The following is a 26,138-nucleotide window of genomic DNA, read 5'->3' as shown; positions in this document are numbered from 1 at the left end:
AACTCATCCATGGTTTTTTTTAATGCTGAGTTGCGTGATTGACAACTCACGCATGAAAAATCTCAAGCGTGAGTTATGTGAAATTGAGTTTTTCACAATACTGCAAAGGGCAACTCTAAGAAATCGCCTAGATATTATTTTTGTAGCAGGTATTTTTCTTTCATGAAGCTAGAACTCATCTTAAGATATTACCACAATTCCTTGAGAATCACTGGCAGGAATTCCTTTATACATATAGTGGTTTCTAGAGATCAATCTTAGGCGTCAACATTGATTTTTACCTAAACTCGTTAGATAAAATTTTGCCTTTTTGTGAAACTTGCCGCTCCCGATAAAAAGTTAGTTTCAGACATTAGAGTCCGCGGCTACAAAGCAAAGCCATGCTGAAGGTGTCTGGATTCGATTCCCGGTTGGTTCAGAATCTTTTTGTAATGGAAATTTCATTGACTTCCCTGAGCATATAGTATCATCGTACCTGCCACACGATATACGAATGCGAAAATGGCAACATTGGCAAAAAAAGCTCTCAGTTAATAACTGTGGATGTGCTCATAAGAACACTAAGCTGAGAAGCAGGCTCTGTCCCAATGGGGGCATAATGCCAAAAAGAAGAAGAAGATCATATAAATTTACTTTGCTATTGTTTTTAAAACCTGATGACAATTATTTTTGCATGAAAAAAATCATCAGCATATTTCTGGGTGTTTTCGGGAAGTTCGACCTTTGTGTAATAATTAAAATTTCCAGAGAAACTACAACAATTGTAAAAAAAAAACAAATACCGTAAAACGGGGTAACTTTGATAGTTTTTTCGAAGAAAACTTCAATATTTTAGCATGTTGTTTCAAAGAATTACAATTTATATTTTTAAAACAAGTACTGGCATCCTAGCTATCGATTGCACTTGATACATTGCCAAAAGATTTATTCTGAATGGCTCTATATTTTTTCATATAATCGAAGGTCGGTTTTCTGTTTTGGGGTAACTTTGATAATGGAGTATAAATCGAACAAGATTGAATGAATTACGGAACATTTATAGGGCGTTGCATACCTCTAGGCGTTTAAAGCTATATGGAAATTTCTGACTTAAATTACAAAAATGATCCCAGTTTGTAAAAATGGGTTTCGCTAAGAGATTTCAGACCAAATTCATGTTCTACTATAACTAGGCTGTCATGGGTAAGTGACAAACTCATTAGGACTTTATCAAATAGTGGTCATAGAACAGAATGTTTGTAAGTGTTGCAAAAATGCTAAAATCTTGTAATTTTTTAATATTTGCATAAAAATCCTCAAATGCACTTGATTCTAACAAAAATAGTTTTGACACGAAGTGTAATTTTAATACTCTTTACTTTTGCATTCGTTTTTCTTAACTGATTGGCAGAAACTTCGTTATCCCGTTTGATATGTTGGGGGTCTCGCACTATCAAAGTTACCCGCATTATCAAAGTTACCCCGTTTTACGGTACCGTAAAACGGGGTAACTTTGATAGTTTTTTCGAAGAAAACTTGAATATTTATGCATGCTGTTTCAAAGAATTATAATTTATATTTTTAAAACAAGTACTGGCATCCTACCTATCGATTGCTGTTGATAGATTGCCAAAAGATTTATTTTGAATGGATGTAGAATTTTTCATATAATCGAAAGTCGGTTTTCTGTTTTGGGGTAACTTTGATAATGGAGTATGCATCGAACAAAATTGAATGAATAACGAACATTTGTAGGGCATTGCATACCTATAGGCGTTTTACGTTATATGGAAATTTCTGACTTAGATTACAAAAATGGCCCCAGTTTGTGAAAATGCTTTTCGCTAAGAGATTTGAGACAGTATTCAAGTTCTATGATAACTAGGCTGCCAAATATACGTGGCCAACTATTCAAAAGTACATCAAATAGTGATCGTAGAACAGATTGTTTGGAAGCGTTTCAAAAATGCTAAAATTGTGTCAATTTTTAATATTCGTGTAAAAAGCCTCAAATGGTCTCAATTCAAATGAAAACAGCTTTAATATGGAGTGTCATACTAATATTCTTCAGTTTTGCATTCGTTTTGCTTAACCGATTAACAAAAATTATGATATTTTGTTTAGTATGTGGTGGGTTACGCACTATCAAAGTTACCCGCATTATCAAAGATACCCCGTTTTACGGTACCACATAATGGAACTTCAACACATGGGTTACAACTTTGCTGAACAAACTTATGTCAAAATATTTACTTTGTAGTTATAATAGTTTCAAAATTGAATGTCCTAATCGAACTATTGCCCAACCGGTGGGGCATGAGTTCGTATCTAGTGTGGGATAAAAGTTCACTGATTGAAACACGAAATATCTTCTACAAAAAATATAAACTAATTTTCAATCAGAAATTTCCGCAAAACAGAGTAAATGTAATATACCCAATATATTTGCAGAAGCTTCCATTTAGATTTTATTCCATGCAATGGAAGATCGACCAAAAAAAAATCTGAATACTTTAAATCTAAATCTAAAAAATTTAAATCCTAATCTAAAAGATTTAAATATAAATCTAAAATCTTTATTTTTCAATCTTAGTGTATTTAGTCTATAACGTAGAAGAAGATATCCATAACTTTCCCAAATCTCAATCGATTGTTATGATATTTGGAGCGAAAGTCTACTCGAACTTTTGCCCCCTTTACTCTAAGTGTCTTCAGAAGAAATGTCAGAAATAATGCAATGAACAACTTTGCAGTAAATGGTTTATTTTTTCCAAGACGCCCCTATCGAAAGATAAAACTGATTTATAAGCGGTTTCTTCACCACCGCTTAGGCCTTAAACCTGGTTTAATCGTATGAGTAAATGTGGTTTACGGCTTAAGCGAAGGTGAAGAAATCGGCCCTTAGTACAGTTACAATTTATCTACCTCAAATTCTAAAGAATCAAAATGTAGCACAAATTACCCAGTAAACACACGATCACATATGTTAGGTTGACAAAAAATTTGGCATGTTAAACTTTTTAGAAAAAAAAAACTGATTCTTGTTAAGCTGGCCAAAGCTGGTGCGCTTTTGATATATACATAATAAACGAATAGATTAAAGTGTAAATCTTAGAAATATTCACGTGTTTTATGTTGAATATTGAAGAAATTTCTGGTCTGTTTCTGTCGTACTGAGGATTTGTTGGAGAATCTTTCTGTCAACTTAATTGAATGGGTTGTCTGATACTTGTTGGATATTCTACTAGTTTTATGTTGGATATCTATGAAATCTGTGGATTTCTTCCAGAATGATTCTTCCAACAAAAATGATTTGCATATATTTTATGTTCTTCGATAATTTTCCGTTCATTGACGAATTGTTAGAGAACTGTCAAGTTTCAAAGAAGAAACATACCAATTTGCAAAGCATCAAAGTAAAAACAATCCACCAGAATCTTTTAAATCGATTATGTAAGGATCTCAAAATGTATACTTCCTATGTATATTCAAATTTAATTAACTCCTTGCCTAACTCAAAATTCTTGTCTTGGTACTATTGTGCAACAGCTGACAAGTGTCTATGAATCATTTCGAAACTACGAAATTTGATTTTACTTCGCGATACCTCTGATGCTGATAGTTTGGGAAGCTATGCTCTCAGGCAACATCCAACAATAACGTCATGTCCAAATAATATCCATGTCCTCTTCTTCGTGGCGCTTTTTGAAAAGCCATCTATTTTTGCAACTCTTTTCTCCCTGAAGGTGTAACGCAAAGATTAGTATATTTCATCCATTTGGTTCAATGAATTCTAGCTACATATAGGGTAAGTGATCCATTTGTTGTGGGTGTTCCTATAGTGGCGGTAGTGTCATTCATACTGATTTCATTGAATTCCCCACAGAACCGACACTGCCAATTGACGTATTGCCTTGTTAATACACGAAATAGAATATGTACTATAGTCGTCCCCGGTTTGAAACCAGCCAATGATAAACATGATAATTTTCTATACTTTATCTAAATCTTATTTCAAAACTTAAACATGAAAAGAAATGTAGTATGCATTAGAATACAACCTATAGGGGGAGATCCCCCAGTACCGGACATTTAAGCCACTAAATTCATGATTCGAAAAATAATGGTTTTATGTGCTCGTGTTACCCATTTATGATAAATATTATCATTTTTATAGTGTACAAAAATAAATTTGAAAATATAAATATGAATTTTGACATTGCATTTTGATGATGTATTTTAGTACCAAATTGATCAATCTTGAATGGTGGCACCCAATACCGGACACGATCTGGAAATGCCTCGAATTCTGTAAATTTGAACATCATTGAATGTGTTTACTATATGAATAGTATTTAATTGCCAATTCAATGCATTTGCAACATTTACAAGAAAAATTTGAGTATTTCTTAGTTTGAAAGATGTCCATCAAAAACCTCTTTCTTATATGATGCAAAATAGCACATTTAACAATGTTGTTCTGAATGTTCATTTTTCTTAATTTTATTGCATGTTTGATACCATGATCGACGGAATACATGAAAAATGAATGTATTTTGAGACGCTGGAGCAATAATTACAAAGATATCATATAATAAATCAAGCTGTCCGAAACTGGGGGACAGGAGGTGCTTAACCAAAATTGTAGTTTGTCCATATTTAGTCCAAATATGGTACAAAATACATTCCTATTATCAAATTAGGATTATGTTCGAATATGCTTGCGTGATCCAAAGTATTTTTTTCATATTCGAAATAATTACTAAATAGGCTCAAAATCAAGGCAATACGTCAATTTTTTTGAAATTTTCAAACTTTTTCACTTTTTTAAAAAGGCATACATATTTCAAGGATGTCTTATTCTACGCAAACATTATTCTCTTTCATTATTCTAGCTTTCTTTACTACTAATACTTCATCTTGATTGGACCATGATTTCTCAATGTTCCGACTTTGTCCGGTATTGGGTGCTGTCCGGTACTGGGGGATCTCCCCCTAGTTGTAACATTTTGTTGAATGTAACATAGAACTCACATCAGCTATTGATGCCATAGAACGACGAAAAATTGGGGTCACGTTTTATATGCTGTTTCCTATTTACCTGTTCAAGAGTACTATGCTACATCAAATTTTAAATTTGCATATTAAAACAAGTATTGTGTCTAAAAATAAGCTATTTTTGAAACTTTTAGAGATCAAATGGTCGGCGTTAAGTCAGAGGAGACCAAGTACTAATTTTGGGAAAATTGGATTATTCTGTCATTAGATGCGAAATTACTTTACCTCCGTTTCACTTTGATCAGATATGATGAATGCTGTGAATTGCGAGAGATATATAGCAAATTTACTTTGGATGATCAATAAAAATCGATAAAATAGTGCAGTCAGAGTGGACCAAGTGCTTATTACCATATAAGCAAGAATGATCAACGCGCTCAGGAATGCGAAGAAATGAAAAACATTTCAAAAAATTTGTCAGATTTTTTGACATCGAATGATTCTTCTGCTTTTCCATCAATAGAAATGTATAGAGTAAAAGCACCGGTTTTGGCCAGCCTAAGAGAAAATGTCAATAAAAATTAAATGGGAAGCCGTATTTATACTACAAATATGTCAAATGCAAGCTTTCAATCCATATTATGTGTGTAAAATATCAAAACTGAGCTATAACTATTTTTTCGCTTTCAAAACCCCGTTGGTCAATATAGGCCAACGGAACCAGTTTCGGCCAGAGATTTAACTTCGGTTCCTAAATTGGCCAATCGCATTGATTTCTCATGAGAGTGGCCAAATTAGGTTTATGGGAGTTAAAATTATAAGGAAAATGAATTGTTTTTCTTATGTTTTGAATCAATTTGGACGAGTAAATGAATGTAGCTCTATCATGAGAATTGGATATGTAAAACGGTGTATAATCCTATGGCTACAACTGGCGTATGGCCAAAACCGGTGCTTCTACCCTAAATATTACTTAATTCGATGCATTTTTAAAGACACTACACGTTAATGCTTCCAGTGGGCAATTTGCCCTTTGAAGGAAGCACCACACTAGACAACGGACTAGCATGCAACGCCCTGTGGCACAGTCGGAAAACATTCCTCTCGAAAAGTTTTTCGGTCTGAGGCGGGAATCAAACCTACGCTCCCTAACACGATGCGGCTAAGTGCCTTGGTGACAGTAACCGCACGGCTACAAAGCCCACCATTTGATTTTGATTTTTGACCATTTACCATATTTGCAACAATTTCTGTGCAGACAGAGCGGACCAAGTGTCAAAAAGCAATAATCTGATTGATTAGGGCAAGTGTACCATTAGTGGTGCACCTAAGGGGAAACTGCTAAAACACGGTGTTAAGATCATGAAATATATGATTTTAACGTATCATTCGATAGATCTCAAATCCTTCTATCATTCAAATGTATAAAAATCACGATTCATTTGAAATTTCCCTACAAAAAGCCTTGCACCAATAATAGGTACACTGTTCCTTTAGTGGAGGTATATTTTAAGGATGGTTCCTTTAGTGGCGCAAACCATTGATTTCTTATGGGACCCTCCACTATGGGTACTGATGCACCACTATAGGTGCAAAGGAGCAAAAAAATTAAGCAAAATAATTGTTTTAAATAGTTTTACGGTTAAATTTCATGAATATTATTCGATTACTTGTATCATTTTTGCATCGTACATAATACAAAAATATCACATAATCATTTATTAGCGCGAAACATGCCAAAACACACTACCTCCACTATTGGAGCTACCTCCACTAAGGGAGCGTTTGCCCTATTGCATTTTTTGAGACAATTTCAGAGTCCGATAGAAGTTTATGGTAGTTCTTTGGTGTATGTCTGGAATGTGCTAGGACCTGCTTATTGGACCAGAATATTTTGGTCGGTACTCAAGATTTTCATTTGGTCCACTCTGACTGAACACATATATGAATATTTCTGGCATTCAATACCCTCACCCTGCAAAACCTTAATTTTCCAGCTATCGTAATGCCATTGATTTCGGTATTGACGATATAGATTATTGAAGAATTCACGATACTGGTGTCGACGGGATATGCACCCAGTTTGACTATACAAGCATTGAATGATTGTTATTTTCCTAGAAATTATTGAGTCAGAGTGAACCAACTCACTGAACGGTGGTCTTTAGTTCAGTCAGAGTGGACCAAGAACACATAGTCCTTCAGAAAATCGTTCTACTTATCAGAGGTTTGGATTATGATTTTTTATGATTAGCACTTCCATCATATTGTTTGACAGTAACACAAAGATGTGTAGAAGTATTGAACCAAAATTTAAACGAGTTCAAAAATTACAGAGCTTTAAACTTTAAACCAATTTTTCTCAAAATATGAAAAATGTCTCTCAGGACCAACGCCAACCAAATTAATTTAGGGATTTTTCAACATGTAGGCATTAGCTTTGTGATTTTCTATGAAATTATTTTGTTACCTTAGCAAGTTTTGATTGCTTCATTAACGCATTTCGTCAAAAATCAATAAAAATAACTAAATATTTTTCTGGTTGGCTGTATACACTGCGAATAATTTGTTTTTATTTTTTTTTTACCTAATTGAACTCACTATTCCATCTGAGAGTTATAATTTTTGAGTGTTGTTCTTAAATAGTTTTTGAATGAGAACTTTATAGTCGTACAACCAGCGGCTTTAGGAAAAAAAAAAGATGATGGGAAAGGTTGTTTGCTTTTACTGCATACTAATCAAGTTCACATTTTTTTCAGCTACATTATACCAAACATTCTCGTTCAGGTTAATTGTTATTTTGCACAACGCATTTCTAAAATACAGTAGTGTCATTGATGCTCCAACATTTCCAAAGTGATTGGTTTTCTAAAATTTGTTTGGTTTCGGAATCAATTATCAACAATTTCTACAACTGAATGAAACAAATGTTGTAGGATGACATTCTAATTAAATTCATGAACAGTTGAGTAAAAAATTGAGACATTGGTTTTTTTTGCCAAGTTCTGTAAAAAATAAGTTAGAGTGGAATTGAAAGAAGGTTCTATAGTCACTTTCATCTCAAAATTATTCTTCTTGACATTAACGTCCTCATTGGGACAGAACCTGCTCCTCAGCGTAGTGTTCTTATGAGCACTTCCACAGTTATTAACTGAGAGCTTTCTTTGCCAAAGTTGCCATTTTTGCATTCGTATATCGTGTGGCAGGTACGATGATACTCTATGCCCAGGGAAGTCAAGGAAATTTCCTTTACGAAAAGATCCTGGACCGACCGGGAATCGAACCCAGACACCTTCAGCATGACTTTGCTTTGTAGCCGCAGACTCTAACCACTCGGCTAAGGAAGGCCCCATCATCAATCATAATCATTTCAAAATTAGGAAAGCCAAATTTTACAAAATAAGGTTTTAGTCATGTTTTTAAAAATAATAAAAAATGTTTGAAAACTATTAGAGTGTATTTGATAATTGAAAAGATAATAGTTTTAATCGAACATCTATACAAAAGTGACTGCTGCTTCAGTTACATGTGTCTTTGAAACTTACCCATAGCTAGTTCCAAATAAACTCCTTACCATTGAAAGCAATGTAAGTTGAATGTATCAATTTTTAATTACTTAAGCCTAGCATTTTTTCAAAACCTTACCTATAGTCGGGATCACCCGGATTGGGTAGGTGGTAGCTGAAGTCTCCTTCGCGAGAGTACCATCGTGGATCGCGAGTTGTGTGGTACTGTCCGTCAACTAAACTTATGAACACGGCGAAGCACAGGAAAAGCACGTTAATCTTCGCATGAATCCATTCACTGCCGGTGGTACTGGAACTCAGATGAACACATTTTTTCCGAACACTACAACCACCACCGCCATCACTGCTTTTGGTAGTCTTAGCCGAATGCTTGGCTTGTTGGTAACGCTTTGCTGCCCCGCAGTTGGTATTTAAAGCCATTCTTGAAATATGCGAAACGGGTTGCAGCAGCAGCAGTGCAACACATTTGTCGATACGATGGCAGCATTCACAAGACTGGTGTTTCCGACTCACTAAACTGCTAATGCCGGGTTCGGTTGGTTGGTACGTAATTGCAGTATGATTCACCCGCGCTTAGCCCACTTTGGGTGTTTAGGTGCGCGATTGGCGCGATTCACGACAGCGGGGTATGCAGTACAGCAAATGAGTATTCGTATTATTTTCTCACGTTGTTATTACTTAGCGCACTACTATTATTATAACATTTTCAAGGTGATATCACACTGTTTATGTTTCGCAACATTAGTAACGCCTTAGTATAAGCGAATGAATGCACGATATAGCACTAACTTACGTATTCAAAACAAAGTGACGAAAACACAACGGTGATTCTGTGAGTCACATTCTGGTCATTGCTTACAAGCAGGTATCGTTTCACTCATTCAACACCACTTTGGATTCCACTGTCACGTTATCACGTATCGCCCATGCCCTTCAGGTGCGTCGCATATCGCTTTTTCGGACGTAGAAGTGAGCGTTAATTGAGGTCGTCGTCTGGTGTGGAGAGGCTCATTCATAAAATTCCTAGAATCTACGACGGGCCATTGATGAGCAATCTGTAAATTGAACAAGTATGGAAATTAGCTAACGATAGTTAATCTATATATTTATAGTTTCAATAATTTCTTTGAATAAACTGATGGCGTTTGCGTATTTCCTGAGACGTGCTTGAACAGAATTAAAGAACATGTTTATTTTTATCAGAAAGTACTAATGACGAGAGTAAGGAGGATAGAGATGGACAAATAAGTATAATTTTGGGAATGAAACGTAGGTGACTTACTCACAAAAGTAAATCGACTGTTTTGGACGATTGAGTGATTCTTAAAAAAATCTATCATGCACCTCGCATAAAATCGAAAGATATTACAGTTTTTTAATTATAACATTTGTCATGTATAGAATGTCAATCCCGAGACAAAAAATCCCGGGATTTGACAAATTTCAGGATTTCCCGTTTCCCGGGATATTAGTTTTGACATCTCGAGAATCCCGGGTTTCCCGAAATGTACGTGGAATTCGATGAAAACCACAAAATTTTAAAGGAAAACAATTTCATTTTTCCTCACTATCAAGTCTTATGGTAAAATAGAAAGGCATCATGAACAGTGAATAAAAGAGTAAATATCTTCATGAAAAGGTCAATTTCAAGTAAGAAATACATATTTTTATTTGTCAAGTTGCAAAGTTTTAATGCTTTTTTCTTCAATATTAGTTAGTTTTAACCGAGATTCGCTCAGTTGAGTAGTCGGCAAACAAGTTTCCTGAGATCTCAGAAAATAAAAGCCGAGTGTCAGTAAATTGTCAGTAAAAATCTAAGTTTGCAGGCTAAGAAAGCATATTTGATAGTATGCACACCTCAACTTCTGTTAATAATTTTCAGCGTGATATTCTACAATACCTTCAATGATCTTTAATCATTTCTTAGTTCAAAGGTTTTGATGACTTTTCAAATGTCTGAAGCAAATTGCTTTAATATCACGACTTAATTTTTTTTTGCCATACGTCAATTTATAAGTGTTATATAGAATTTGTAAAACTCCATAGCAAACCCGTAATTAGTCAAGTTATGTTTTGCTTTTTGTTAAGTCGCTTCATCCGAATAAGAATGTCATATATGAAATATGATTTGTTATAATTAATGAGCAATTCTCGCTGAAACCAGGCCACCATCGGCACCCATCGTTAGAATTCCAATTTTATGTTACTGATCGCTAGTTTTCGATAAAACTTAAGCATGGGGCAGGACACTCATTAATATTGGTATTAATATTCGTTAATACGGATTAATGTATATTATTTTTATGATATCATCGAGTTACCTACGATTTTTCTAAAGACATCTGACAGAAGTATCTTGACTTTAACCAATGGTGGGGGTTTATAAACAAGAGGATCGTGGATTGTATGTCTTGCGGATCTGACATACCATAGGAGACAAATTGCATCAGAATCGAGTTGCGGAATGGCCCGTAGAAAGATGCGGGGCATTGATGACAATGGAGCTTCACTGAATGTGATGCATCGTACAAGGTGCCAGTCTCCTTCTAGCCGGGTAGATGGATGTTGGCATCAAACAGTGTGGTCTATGTTGCATAGGACGGATTTCTCATATATTTTGCTCAGACGATCTGACGATAAACACAACTTGTTTTTACACATAAATAATCAATTTACCTTGGCAACTCCGGCAACAGGCAAACAGCAAAGCTCCATGCATACTTGATAATCTTCTCAATATCAATATTAATATCATTAATAAATATTAATATTTTAATACTGGATCTAGTGTCCTGCCCCATGAACTTAAGGGTTGTCTTTTCTGTTTTCTCAAATTGGTGGACCCCTCGTACGCCAGCTAGCTGAACAGTTTGCGAAAAAGCTCATTTTTTGATAAATCTAGGGTATTTCTTCACGTGATATGTCTCATATTTTGCTTGGAACACATAGCAAACTTAGTGGCATCGTATAGAGAAAAGATATAGGTTTCATTTAAACTTGTAAAAAATTTGGCGGCCGTTATGAATTTGGCCGCCGTCTTGAATTTTGTTAGAAACATCGTTTTTTCACCATTAGCGCACCGCTAGTTTTGAATTCTGAGATCACCATCAGAAAGCTGAGGAAAAATTGCGATAGAGATAGACTACAGAAACTAGGTGAGCAAAGGTATCTACCCTATGATATGAACGATTTTCTAAATCATGTTCTACTATTTTGACGTATATGGCGAGTGCAATCGATGCAAACATCATTTTTTTTACAACAAAGAAATAAGCTTTCAATCGTTGGTGTATTATTTGAGACAGATGAAGACTAGGAGTATTATTTTGAGTGATAAAACTTGGCGGCCATCTTGGATTACGACGCCATCTTGGTTTTAAGTAGTAGAATGAGTTTTCACCTTGTTAGTTTTTATCTTTATGAACGAGATTTGCAGCCCGAGGCTAGCTAATCTCATTTATTCAGAAAATAATAATAAAAAAAAGTTTGCTTAAAATATTTGCTCCTTTGCACATATTTTGGTTATCGTTTTTATTAATTCGACAACCTCCATAAGAAATCAACGTAGGTGACGTATTCAGGAACGGAAATTAAAAACATGGCTAATACTAGTGCAAGTGGTCTAGTAAATGGGGGTGACCCATTTCGCATAAAGACGTTTTGCATAAGAACGTTTGGCATAATGGACGTTTCGCATAAATCAATTTCATACAAGAACAGCATTTTAAAGAAGGCATATAATTCTCATTATGCCAAATGTCCATTATGCCAAACGTCCTTATGCGAAACGTCCTCATGCGAAACGTCTTTATGCGAAATGTCCCACCCCCTAGTATTTGTCACTCTTATTTTCAATGCAAAAACAAATTTTCTGACTACTTCTTATATTTTCCTGCTAAACAAGGATGGAAAGTTTTCGTTTCACGCATTGGCAGTTATCAAAGGACTTTTGACTTATTAAAAAAAAATCCTTAGGGTGGCGAATACTGGTACACCCGATCTATCATAATAATGAAGCTCGTTTCTAAAGCTTTCCAAAAGTCAGAATATAATTTTAGGGATCAATTAAGCCGTACCTGTTCAGCGAGACCACGCTGAGCGCCGTGGGTTTGAATCCCGCCGATTGAAGACCTTTTCGGGTTGGAAACTTTCTCGATTTCCAAGACCACAGAATATCTTCGTGCTTGCCACACGGTATGCATAAATGGTCAGTTCGCAAAGAGAGCTATCAGTTAAAAACTGTGGAAATGCTCTTAAAACACTAAGCTGAGAAGTTTTCTCTGTTCCATCAAGGAAGTAATGCTTGACATGAGAAGAACATAACTTCACAGCTACTGACCACGTGTTAGTGGCCCAGGCCCGGCTATCTAAGACAATGTTTGGTTTTTGTTATCAAAATTTCTCGGCCAAACAATGAAAGTCCAATCGATAAAAGTCCACTTTCTTCTTATCGCTTGCCACTGAAAAGCGCAATCTAACCTTAACACCCGAAAACGTCCATCAAGCAACATTAAACTTGCACCCGTCGTTATCTTTACACATAATTGGATTGAAACTAGTTCAAGGTCTATAATCGACTTGCTGCCCAAATTGAAATCAAACTTCCTCCATGATGTTGACTGTGATTCACCCGTCCAAACCCGGTAGACGTGTGGCCAGCATAAGCACCTGTGTGATTTCTCATAACAACCTGTGCACAAACTGCATTCTGAAGAAAACCCTGTTTACCTTGCCGGTAGATTGTTATTTAAGCCCGAAGGGGGAATGTAGGTTAGCGGTGCTGTTTACCGAGTGCGCGGTGTTTATTCTATGAAAGAAATCGGAAATGTTACTCACGGTCGTCGGTGGAATTTCGTTCTGATAGATGGGCGATGCAACCATTTGCTAGAGAAGCAGCAACAAAATGTGCAAAGCGTGAAGTAGAGTAAATATTGAACAAGGAAGCAGCGGTTTGTCCGTTGTTGGCATATTTCGGAAGGAGATTCAAACGGGCAGGTAAAAGCGAAACTGTTTTGAAGAAATGAGCCATACGTCTTACATAACATTCGAGTGTGAGGAAAATATTTGGCACCTGTATTTAAACAAGAGTTGGTTTGGCAACGGACCTAAAAACCCTGCCGATATAGAGGTTAAAGTTTGTTACTTAATTTGTAGTACAGCTGTTTTGGTTTACACACTCATATTTTTTTTTACCGAAATTTCAACAGCCGAACTTTTCGTAACAGAAACCATTAAGGACAATACAAATTTAGCTTTGACGCTTTCTCCCCTTCCCCTTCAGAATTTTCGGCCAAATTTTCCTCCTGTGTAGGGGACAGTCTGGAATTTATTTATCAACATTTGAAGGTTTTTAGAAAAATTCCTCATAAATCCGATTTATTTTATTTTATTTTTATTTATTTTATTTTATTTTTATTTATTTTTATGGTTTATTTTTATTATTCTCATCTCTCGACCACCCAATGGTTGATGGGACAAAAAATTAAAAACATATTTGTATCGGCCTAATTTGAATCAAACAAATCCATTATTAATCGCATTGACATTAAAAGAGCGACATACAAATGTCAACAGTTTCTTAAATTAACGCTGTAATTAGGCCCTGAAGTTTTACTATGCTGGACATATTAGTGTTTCCCAGTTTTCCATTTTTATTGTTTTTCACCAAATAACGTTCAAAAAACTATAAATTTAACCGTTGTGTTCAACTGATGGAAATTATTCGTATAGTAAATTGGGTTTTTTTTCTAAGATTTCTAGCTCAATTTAAAACAAATGTTGTAAATGTCATAGTGTTTTGAATGTTGTTCAAAATCCCCCAACACTCCAAATATTACTGAAATCGATTGGGTTTTGAAAAAGTTATGTTTATTTGTTGTTTTCAAACTTAAAACTTGTAATTAATTGATCGAACTCTCATTGCATTGAACAAGTTTGGAAAACAATTCTTCGATTTTTTGTGTAAAGGCGTTTTAAAGTCTGTCATAATAACCCTTTGAGGTGTATTAGCTTTTGTGAATCAGCGGGGCAAAAGCTCGATCAGTATATTAATTTGCAGAGTTAAATTGCCTTAAAAATATGAATTACCTTCAATTTTCACAAAATAAGTCTGATCGTGCAAAAAAAGTCATCAACATTTCACGTTTTTGCTAGTTTTGATTATATTAAATAAACCCTATTGTGGGCAATTTTTTGATGAGAATTTTGTGTGTATTTTTTTTTGCAAACATAATTTTATGGCTGGCATAAAGTATGCTTGTCATAAAAGTATCAATATTTTGTGTTCCAGCCAACGAACGTTTGCCCACACTAGATTCAAACTCATGTCCCACGGGTTGGGCAAAAGTTCCTTTAAGATAATCAATTTTAAAACTGTTATAACAAAAATGGGTAAATATTTCGACACTAGTTTTTTCAGCAATTTATTTATTTTCAACAGATAAAGTTTCTCTGAAAATATTGATTATTCCACTAAGGTCTAACTCTTGTCCCACCTTACTATTATGAAGGGATCTCAGATCAGTTAGAAAAGAGCTTTAAGTGTTGGAAATCCTGAACAAGTAGTTTCATCGGGTCTACCACATACTGAATACAAACAATGACACCATATATTGAAACTTTGGAGTGCTCATTAAGCGCGTAGCAAGTTTTTTCCATCAGGCGACTTCAAAAATTCGCTTCTTACGTTGCATTATGAACGACATCCATCTTCCTCTTTCATTAACCTTGCGTAACGTGGAATCCAAAACTTGACTTCGTTCGGCTGAATAACTGGTCCAGGTAACGGTTTGGACAAACCCGACTGAAGAAAGTCTGACGCACTGACTAGGCAGCTAATGCCCTGGAATCAAATTATGTTGCACACGATTATTGGATTAGTATTTCACACAGTTTAATAATGAGTTTTATAAGATATATTCCTCCGCCGTTTTTTTTTTTGACTGCAGTAGTTTTTAATCAAATAATGTATCACAAAGCCTTCCTTAGCCTAATGGTAACGTATGCGGCTATAAAACAAAGTTTTAGTCAAGGTATCGGGGACAAATTCCTGATAAATTTGTCGACAAAAGCTCTCAGTTAATAACTATCGAAGTGCTCTTAGAACACTAATCTGAGACGCTGGCTCTATCCCAGCTCTGAGGCGAAGACGTTATGTGAAGAAAAAGAAAAAATGTATTTTTTGCATGATATACTAAAAAGTAAAATATATTTATTGCCATAAGTCTTTCACTTTTTTTATCTTTATTATCGACATTGGTGTAAGGCTAGTTCATTTCGTGACCAACGGCTTTACTCCCTTTCCGAAGGAAGTCGTCACTATAACGTTTTAGTCATAAATGACTATCTCGGGAGTGGGATTTGGTAAGTCGTTCACTGTAATCTATCTAAACTATAGAAGAAATTAAGCGAAATAAAGTAGAAAGAACATAAGAAAAAGTTCGACTGGGAAAATATATAACTCTATTAGTTCAATAAATTGTGTAAAACTCATTCGATCACCGTGGGGTCGTATAATTTAAAATATAACCGTGCTGTATTCAAGCGCGATAAAATTCAACAGTTATAAAACCGAGGAACTACTGTATTTCTGAAGAATATTACTTCCCGGACTCCTAAAAAACACACTGACACGTTAATGCTTCCAATGGACGATTGCCTCTTTGAAGGAAGCACCACACTAGACAACGAACTAGCATGCAACGCCCAGTGGCACAGTCGAAATACATTTCTGACGAAAAGTTTTCTGGACTGAAGCGGGAATCCAACCCACACTTCTTGACTCGATGCGGCTAAATGCTTGGTTACACTAACCGGACGGCCACGAAGCCTCTTCTAAGAAATTTTTCAGGTATTCTTTAAAATATTCCTTCAAAGTGTTGCTTTTAAATTACAAGAAATGGCTTCATGAGTCCTACTAGGAATTTTCACCAATGTTCCATAAATAAGTCAAAGAATTACTCATGAATTCCTCCAAGAATTACGATCAGTATTTACTTAAGAATTCTGCTAATGGCACCTCCAGGATTTTACAATCGGACGTTCTCTACACATTTCATTTTGAAATTGTTTATCGGCATATCGGTCTATTTTGCTCGAAGTAAGAGGGAGCATGGAGAAGAAAGCAATGAATACTAGATGGATAGGTACCGTAAGGGAACGGCGAGAGAAATTGGATTAGATGTTGAAGAGGGCATACCATATGAAACAGTATTACTTGAAACGTCACTTCCTTGTGGCTAACGTCCCCTATGGGAACGGCTTCCCATAGGGGACGTTAGCCACAAGGAAGTGACGTTTCAAGTAATACTGTTTCATATGGTATGCCCTCTTCAACATCTAATCCAATTTCTCTCGCCGTTCCCTTACGGTACCTATCCATCTAGTATTCATTGCTTTCTTCTCCATGCTCCCTCTTACTTCGAGCAAAATAGACCGATATGCCGATAAACAATTTCAAAATAAAATCATCACGGTCGATACCTTTCTACACATTTCTATAGCGATTATTTGAAGTATATTTCCGATGATTTGTCCATGAATCAGTTCAAGATTTTTCTATGATAATTTTCCAAATTGTACACAACTATTTTATTTACCGTCAAACGGGGTGACTTGCAACGGCGGGGTGACTTGCAACACATAGTAATTTACAACCAAATATCACTATAAAACACAACATTCAAATTGAAAATTTGTTATTAATCGGTACTACAACACGTGTCACTTATAATTCATGTAGTAGCCACAATTAAAGCAGCTATTAGAAATATTTTTACAAATTGAACATAATTCTGTTAAATGCCTTTAAAACTGATACTTGATGGAGGTTCGAAATCGTGGCCTGAAAACATGATATAGATTTAATCCACAAAACTAATACTCTACATGTTGTTTCTACAACTAATAAGTTATAATATGACGAATTTTATTTTACGAAATTTTAGTAACAACTTTTTAATATAAATACTTTGTATAAATATGTACCTATGCGGGGTGACTTGCAACACCTAATTTCCATGGAATTTAGAGTTTTATAAAAGTGGAAAACTTTTGTATTAGGTCTACTTTATAATAAAATGAGTCATAATTGGTCAATCATCTTCAAACACTCGTTAAATGTATTGTTGAATTAAGATATTTGACCTTGATGATTTTACGCCTCATTTTCCCATACAAAAATGTCTCAATCATTATCTTGAAAATAGGTAATCAAAATGCTCTTGTAATGGTTCGAATGCTTCAAATACATGAATAATAATTCTTAACAAGTGCAACTAATAAAAAATATCAACATTTTGATGGCAAAAACTAAATTAGCATAGAGTGTTGCAAGTCACCCTGCGTAGGGAAATTTGAAAATTTTCACCTTTTTTATGATTTTTGGTATGATAAAATAATTCGATTCAATCTTCTGTCACCTCATTCTGTAGGCGGGTCGACTATTAAAAGTTCATAAAGGAATTTAGATTTTTAGATGACGTTTAGATCATGATTTTGGTTGATTGAAGTTGAAAAGTGTTGCAAGTCACCCCGTTTGACGGTACATATCCTCAAGATAATTACATGGGCTATACTTTTAGAATTTTTTTATACGACCATCAAATATTGTCTGAATTCCTTCAAGAATTATTCCTGAGAAATTTCTATATAGATCCTCATTGAAATACATTCAAGAATTTCTGTAAATTGAATTGGTGCTTCAGAAAATTCTTTTAGAATTTGTCCTGAAATGTTTAAAAAAGATCTTTAGTTCTGAAAACTATGGGATGAAGCAGGTTGTCCACGAAAAAAATTACTTTCTTGATATTTTGAGCATGTGAATTTTTAACTCCTGTGTAAAAGGTTGGGGTCAACCCCTAAAAAACATGCTGAAAATTTTTGTCCGCATCTCATTGATTATACGTCCAATCAAAACTCTATATGGCTCATGCCGTATTGGTTTAAACTTCTGGTGGATCCAATGCTTCGAAAATAAGCCATGTGTTTTCAGCCCACGTTTGAAAAATGTTACAACTTTAAGTTATAAAAATAGTAAACAAAATTCAAATAAATATTCTTGTCCTACGAATAAAATACCTACGATGTAAGTTTAACTCATTGGCTTTAGAACAAGCGCAAGAAAACTTGGATGGGACGTATAAATGGACAAAACATTTTTGGGAGGTTTTAGGGGGCGATCCTAAACTTTTGCAAGGGAGTACACTTGTAGATCCAGAGCTTTCTGGAGTACAGTGCACGTATGACCAAGAATATGTATTACCATTTCATAGATGTTACATTGCTGAATTACATTAAAAATCAGAAAATCAAAATAAATCACATTATTTCCGATAGAAATACTTTTCCATTTTCTGAAGACGGCAGGTTGCGGTGGGCTGGACACGTAGCTTGCATGTCGGACGAACGTCAAGCTAAACTAATAGTCAGCAGAGAAGCAGACAGAGCCCGTCGCTTCAGTGGCAGACCGTGCCAAACATGGCTTTTTGTAGTTGAGGAGGATTTACGGTGGCTAAACGTCCAGGACGATTGACCTAGGACCGGGTCCAATCGAGAAGGCTTCTTTATTTGGCGAAGATTAAACGCAACATTAAGGAATTGTTGCCTAACAAGTATCAAGTATAAGTGTACCCAAGCAAATGTGAGTAACAAAACAAATTGAGTTACCCGACAACAAGCATTTGATAACATAGTTTGATTTCTTCTTCTTCCTGGCATTACATCCCAAATGGGACAAAGCCTGCTTCTCAGATTAGTGTTCTTATGAGCACTACCACAGTTATTAACTGAGAGCTTTCTTTGCCGATTGACCATTTTTGCATGTGTATATCGTGTGGCAGGTACGAAGATACCCTATGCCCTGGGAATCGAGAAAATTTCCTGTACGAAAAGATCCTCGACCAGCGGGATTCGAACCCACGACCCTCAGCATGGTCATGCTGAATAGCTGCGCGTTTACCGCTACGGCTATCTGGGCCCGATCTGGGTTCGATTTCATTTTGGTTGAATAAGCAGGCAACATAACAAACGTGATAAAAAAAGTATATACTGAAAATATTATTTAAATTTCTTATTGAGTTATCATTTAAAAAAGTTTGATAACAAGTTCTGTTAGACATCAAATTTTCTCAATTGATTACATCAGTGGCGCGGGAACTGGGTAGAAAAGGTAGGACATGTACAACGCACAAAAACAGCTGGGTAGGACAGTCAAAGGATTGTCCTACCCATCATTCAACAAAAAAATAATGTTCAGAAGAAACTATTTATCACCTGTTCAATATACATACAAACTCGATAAGGGTTATACTGTTTCTTATGGAGTATGGATGACACAATAAGGTTTTCCATTATATTCTAATGCCTAGTGACATGATTTGTTGCTGACCCCCGAAAGTTCTGGCGGCTCTTTTCAAGATCTTTGAGAATATCAATCAAAATCCTGGTAAGCTAACTGTAAGAATTGTTACAAGCAACTTCTTTAACGGTTAGAAAAACAAATGGAATAACCCTCTATGGCATTTCTAAAAGAACTAATGTATAGTTTATGAAGAAAAAATCTACTACAAACCCTTTATATGTTCTGGGACAAATAGCCGTGAACATTTCTGGAAGTAATTCTTGTGAAGCTTCTGGAACATCCATAGAGAACTATCACTATTTTAACTTAACGTTTCGAAACGGAGATTGTGTCTTCTTCAGGGGAAATTAATTTATCGTTTTGTCTTGTTTTTGGTCTAACTTTAACTGTCCTACACAGTTAAAAATAATGAAGATTACACGTCATGTAAACTTCATTTATGCGATGTAAACATGACGTCATGTAAATTTCAGTTTGAAATCATGTAAAAATGTGTTATATGTCATGTAATCACTCAGAATCCTGCTAGATTACATGACATATAATTGAAGTTTACATGACATATCATGTAAATATCCATGATATTCCATGCTCCAATTATGTGCATTATATGTCTCAGAAATTTACACGTTTCGTTCGAACTGTGTATGTTTGAAATTTCTTTCAATGTATTTTTAGGCAAACCAGAGCACTTCAACGCTACTACCTCCAGTAATTTTAAAACACAGATTTTTTCACTGATTCTTCCACCGTTTTCTCCAGTTGAAAATAAAAAAAATCGACAATTTTCAAAGAAACCCTACAATGATTCTTGCATCGATTATCTCATTTATTCCAAGCACTTTCATAAGGAATATTTTATATTTTCGTCCACGATTACTCTTAGAAATTGCTAAAAAAATAGGAACATTATCCGATGAAATCTATTATAAACTTTTTCAAGAATTCCTCTGGGATTCGATATTAAGTTCCTTCATAAATTTGTCTCGACTTTTCTCAAGCATTTTATTTAAAATATTATTACTGCGGTTCAAACGTTCCTTTAAAAACAAAAATAAATAAAATTTCTTAACCCAATGGACTTTTCCAAACTTTCAAGGTTCCAAACCAGGTAATTATTAAAAGATAAATTTCTAAAAAGATTCTGTCCGATTTTCTTATAGAAATGTGCACGATATCGAAATTTGAATGTCGTTTTTTCAGTAAGGTAGACACACATATTTTATTGGCTTTTGGACCCATCAACATTCGGACGGTTCAGATGGAGGGATAATTAAAAAATAAGCATTAAAATTGAAAATAAATATCAAAACTCATCGGATTTTTTAGGATATTTTGTGGAAACATACAGATTTTTATAAATAATTTTTCAACTGCCCCCCGAAAATTTTGAAAGGGGGAGACAAAAAATCAAATTCAAATTTGTATCGGCCTAATCTTAGCAATTTATTAAGAGAATCCTAGGAAGAATTTCAACTAGAATTCAAATTTTTACAAAGGATCTCAGGATTTTTGTCAAAATTGTCAAAAAAAATTGTAAAAACAATATGTCGTGGTTCCTTTTAGGTTTATATTTTATTCAACCTGGAAGAACCTGAAAATATCGGGGAATTTCAATTCTTTTAATGAGAAGACACCCTGAGAGAGCTTTCTTTATCTTGTGATAACGACTGGCATGAGAATGAGGGGGTTAGAAGCAAAGGGGCGTCATGGACAAAAACATAATTTCGAGAAAATCTACTTTGAGCGTTTTCAGCAATTTTATTAATCTAAAAATTAGGTTTTTTTCCTGTTGCTCGGAAAAATCACCTGAAGATATTGTTGAAAAGCTAGGAAACAGCAGATTTTTGTTAGTATTCTCAACTCAAAACCAACCAAAATGTCACTTACACTTCTTTGCGTTTGGGCCCCTAAAATATAGTGACTTTCTATTTCCAACCAAAGATTCCATAGAATTAAAATTTTTCTTAGCTTCATCGTGCACAAAATATTTTACAATGTTTGTCCTACCCATGGTTCTGAACGTGGACGCGCCCTTGGATTACATATTATGGTGTCAATTAGTTAACAAACAATGAATGACGACCCGTCGTCGATGGCATCCTCGATCTGACATCTCAAACTTTGTTGACAACAATGTTTTTCTATTTATAACAAAAAATAACAAAATGAATTCATGATAAATATCTTGTTATCGCTATGTTATGCGATTGTTATTCGACTTTGCTCGGGTAATCGTCTTAAATCAATATACAAACATGAAAAAAACGTAATTTGAAATCACGTAAACAAAGATCTGGTAAAACGAGATTTTAGTGTGCTAATTACAGTCTACTCGTCTACTTTTGTTTAATCTTCCAACTTACGGCTGTTTGAATAGGTATTCGAGAACTTTCATCTAGTGCGAGTAGCGTAAATGAAAGACAAAAGCAAAACTATCGAAAAAGCATATCTTCGAATTGTGAATCGGGCATCTTACGAATATTTCATAAAGTAACTTAATCGCAAAAATTTGTCAAGTACAAATAATTCGTAAGATAAATGAAAATAGCGTAACAAGTACGAAATATTGTTGTACAAAATGGATCTTGAATAAAATAAAAAGAGATATTTTCAGTATATGCTTATGATAGTTTAGAACGAAGCTGTGAGTTCCACACATCGTATCGAGTCTCTTAGTTGTTTTTTTTGGGTTACTAACAGTGTGTTAATGTCGACGTTTAAGTATTTCATAAGAAATTTTTCTTCGTCCTAAAGTTGGGTTATTTTTAGTTTTTTTTTGTGTTGTTATTATTGGCAAACATTCGCTTATATATTAGTTGCGAATTTTTATCTTCTTTAAGTCACTCACAGCGCTTTGTAGTCGTACTGATGTAACTTAAGCAGGGGATGATTTCTGTGAAAATTAAGGTGAAGATAAATCGCCAATAAGCCAAAACTCAAATTTTCAAGAGCACGGATCTGGAGAACCGAACACCCGTTTGAACTGAAAACTTAATCGATTGGTCACCACCAACTAGTGACCACATTGTTTTCTTTCAATTTTAGCACTTTTAGCATTGGTTATTTTTCAACTTAACTTTGAAATAATGGACGAAATTTGAACGCAGTTCAAACAAAATTAGTTATAGGGTAATATAAAAGATACATTTGTTTCAAATGGAAACATTATTAAAACACTATTTGTTTTGAAAATCTGAGACCAATTGCTGACAATTTTATTTGCATTGCAAAAATAACTTTTTTGTAATCCTGTTATGAAAAATAATCTTTTTTTTTTCTTAGTATTACGTTTCCACTGGGACAGAACCTGCCACTCAGTTTAGTGTTAAATGAGCACTTCAACAGTTATGGTCTGATAGCTTTCTTTGAAAAAAAAAACTTATTGAGTTTAAAAAATATTAATTTATAATATTTTGTTTCCATTTTTTAATGTTGTTTTAATTTTTGCGATTTTATCTACTAACGAGCTTATATTATGACATATTTTGTTAGAAAAACGAGCTAACTTAGTAACAAGATTTGTAGAAATCCTTTTGTAATCTGAGTTACAATCCACAGGATGGGTACGAGACCCATTTCATGAATTAGTAAAGTTAGGTTTAAATCAGTTGAAGCAATCTTATAAAACAATAATAACTTACGCAACGTTCATAACATCACAGACACCAAAAATTGAGCCTCTATTTTATCATCCCAGCCTAATCAAAAAGTCAGTACGTTGTTTTGATTCCACGAGTAACCTGCTGAGTTGTTGTACTCCTGTTTGCACCATTTTTTTGTTTGCCTTCTTTTGAATCTACAAGAAGTCAACCTGGTTGTACGTAACTAACGTTTCATCTACACAAAGATAAATACCTCTGAACAGTAAACTGAATAAAGCAATGCTTTGGGTCGGCTGTGGCGTGGGGCGTAGGATAGCACTCATACTGATGCCCGCAACCAAGCGCAAAAAGGTGGAAAACAGGTTTTTGACTTCCATCACCAATGAAAAAAAGAGCTCTCGTATGAACCTTTTTTTCGCTGTCCATCTCTGCCTTTCTTCCCGACTTAATAACGTTTCACGTTCGATTAAGATTAAAATGCTCCGAGAGGTGGTTTTCGGTTTTTGATGTAGGCTACTGCGTTGATGGCTCAAGTGACGTCACCAATTTCAAAAGGGCCTTATTTCACCTGGTTTATAGTGTGCACTTACCTTAGCGGTTATCTATTCGTTGAATCACGCTTATAGTGGATTAATTTTCAGTCATCCTCTCACGGCTGTTTGTTTGAAGTGCACATTATTCATCGTGGGACATAACGGTCTTGAATCGGGCCTCCATTCACTTTTCTTCCGAAGTTTTCCATGCGTAAACTTGAAAAAATGCCTGCCAGCATCGAACAATAAACTTTTATTTTCTAAACTATTTTCTCAAATCACTGTTGCACAATTTCCGCGGGAGTGCGTGGAAAAAAAAACAATGCAAGCCAGTCTACACCCAACACTACAGTGATTATTCATTCACCTGTATTATATCGATTTTTTCGGTATTCCACTTGATACTATACACACTAGCTAGCTTATCAGCAAATTTCGCTATCTAACTCAGACGTTCCTGATAAGATTCCGTCTCATTTCGCCAACATTGAATACAACTTGCGCCTATAAGGGCCGTGAAAGGGTGCTGGTCTTCTTTTTTCCCTTGGCTTGAGATCGCCGAGCAAATGTCGGTCACTTCCACCATACGCCACTTGGTTGTATTGCCAACGCCCTGTGCTACCATTGACTGCCTTATACGCTGGGCTGCTACGAACGGCTACCCCACAACAACCACAAAGCACATCGACGGCCAGCTACTAAAACTGGCCCCGGTCCCACAATGGTGATGATTGAGTTGAACACTTCGCGGAGCTTAACGAGAAAACACGTCCGCAGGTTGAACGATGAACTTCATGACTGACGAAGCCTGGCAACCGACCGAAAGTCAACGGTAGGCAACACAAACCAAACCACAGTATAAGCGATACACATTAAGCATTGTATGGGGGGTGTTGAGTGCCGATGAGCTGGGTGCTTATAGACTTATACGCGAAGGGTGACCCAAACACGCGATACGCGAATATGCTAGCATGAATGAATCATTTGCGGACAGCAGAGGTAAGTGGGACAGTTTGACCACCTGCGTTTTGGGTTATCAACGCTTGAAAGCAACTTTTCGTTTCATGGTGTCGAAGTCAAAAATTATCAAATTTATACTAAAGCCTCAATTTACGAAGTACGTAAATTCAATTTACGGAGTTACAAGCTTCACGGTGCTCTCCTGACCGTTATAATCAGAAAAAATCTTCATCATATCTGTGCTCACCAGTCGTCTTATATAGGTAAGCTGCATGCTTGGTAAAATTAGAAAAAAAATCTTAGGGTCCGTTTTGGATTTACGCCCTTTTGATAGTAGAAGATCACAAATTCAAAGGAAATCTGAGATAGTAAGCTGGGTTTCTATAGACTGAGATTATCCGAAAATATGTAACCATCCAAATTGGAATCAAAGTTGGTTTATATAGTTATCTGCAACTTCTGGGCTGAGTTTTCAATGAAAAGATCAACAAACTTTAGTTACGCCATTTTGAAGGTGTAAACATTGAAACACTCTTAAAAATTAAGTAGATTAATTAGGCATCACAGTGCTGATAAGCTTGTCAAATATTTTCAACGACACATTGCTCTTACATGCCGCAAAAGTCTTTCTTAATTAACAGATTTTCCATGGACTTAAGCGCTGTAAGGCATTACGGAGCCAATTTCATGATGAAAACAAATTAGTTTTTGCAGAACAATATTCTGGATAGTTTGGTGAACCCATGTACCCACGATTCAGATTACTTTAAGTACAAGCAAAGTATTGTTGTGTATCGAAGCGAAAATATACGCCATAGAATACTTTCGGACTTGAGTTTTCGGTTATTGGTAGCAGTGTATGAAAAAAAAGAAAATATCGGCGTAGAAAGCAGCGATGGAAGAAAATAATGCAAAGTGTAGAACAGTGCTTCCCAAACTTTTTAAACTTTCGCCCCCTTGAGGTCAATATTTATCTGGAATCACTCCCCTGATATGTGTTTCAAATATTTGCCTTCGCCAAAAAATGTCTGCGACTCGTATATCCATAGAATCAAATCACAATAACTATTACGTACATCTATCTATATAAATAAAAATGGAGTGGTGTTTGTATGTCACGAAATAACTTGGGAACGGATGAACGGATTGGCGTCAGTTTTTCCCAGTTGCACACGGC

At 35.3% G+C, this 26,138-nt stretch overlaps 1 protein-coding gene across 1 annotated transcript in view; it reads right to left on the bottom strand.

Moving 5' to 3' along the window:
- LOC5571433 (cholinesterase) overlaps positions 1 to 24,820 on the bottom strand; it is a 40,392-nt gene extending 15,572 nt beyond the window's left edge. The window contains 2 exon segments of the mRNA XM_021845049.1: positions 8,623 to 9,559; positions 24,059 to 24,820. Of these exon segments, the coding sequence (XP_021700741.1) occupies positions 8,623 to 8,924 (302 nt within the window). The 5' untranslated portion in view covers positions 8,925 to 9,559; positions 24,059 to 24,820.
- Between the last annotated feature and the right edge of the window lie 1,318 nt (positions 24,821 to 26,138).

Source organism: Aedes aegypti, chromosome 2, assembly GCF_002204515.2.
Source record: "Aedes aegypti strain LVP_AGWG chromosome 2, AaegL5.0 Primary Assembly, whole genome shotgun sequence".
Taxonomy (NCBI): Eukaryota; Metazoa; Arthropoda; class Insecta; order Diptera; family Culicidae; genus Aedes; species Aedes aegypti.
Note: the sequence above shows the minus strand (reverse complement) of the source record. Positions and strands in the feature narration are given on the sequence as shown.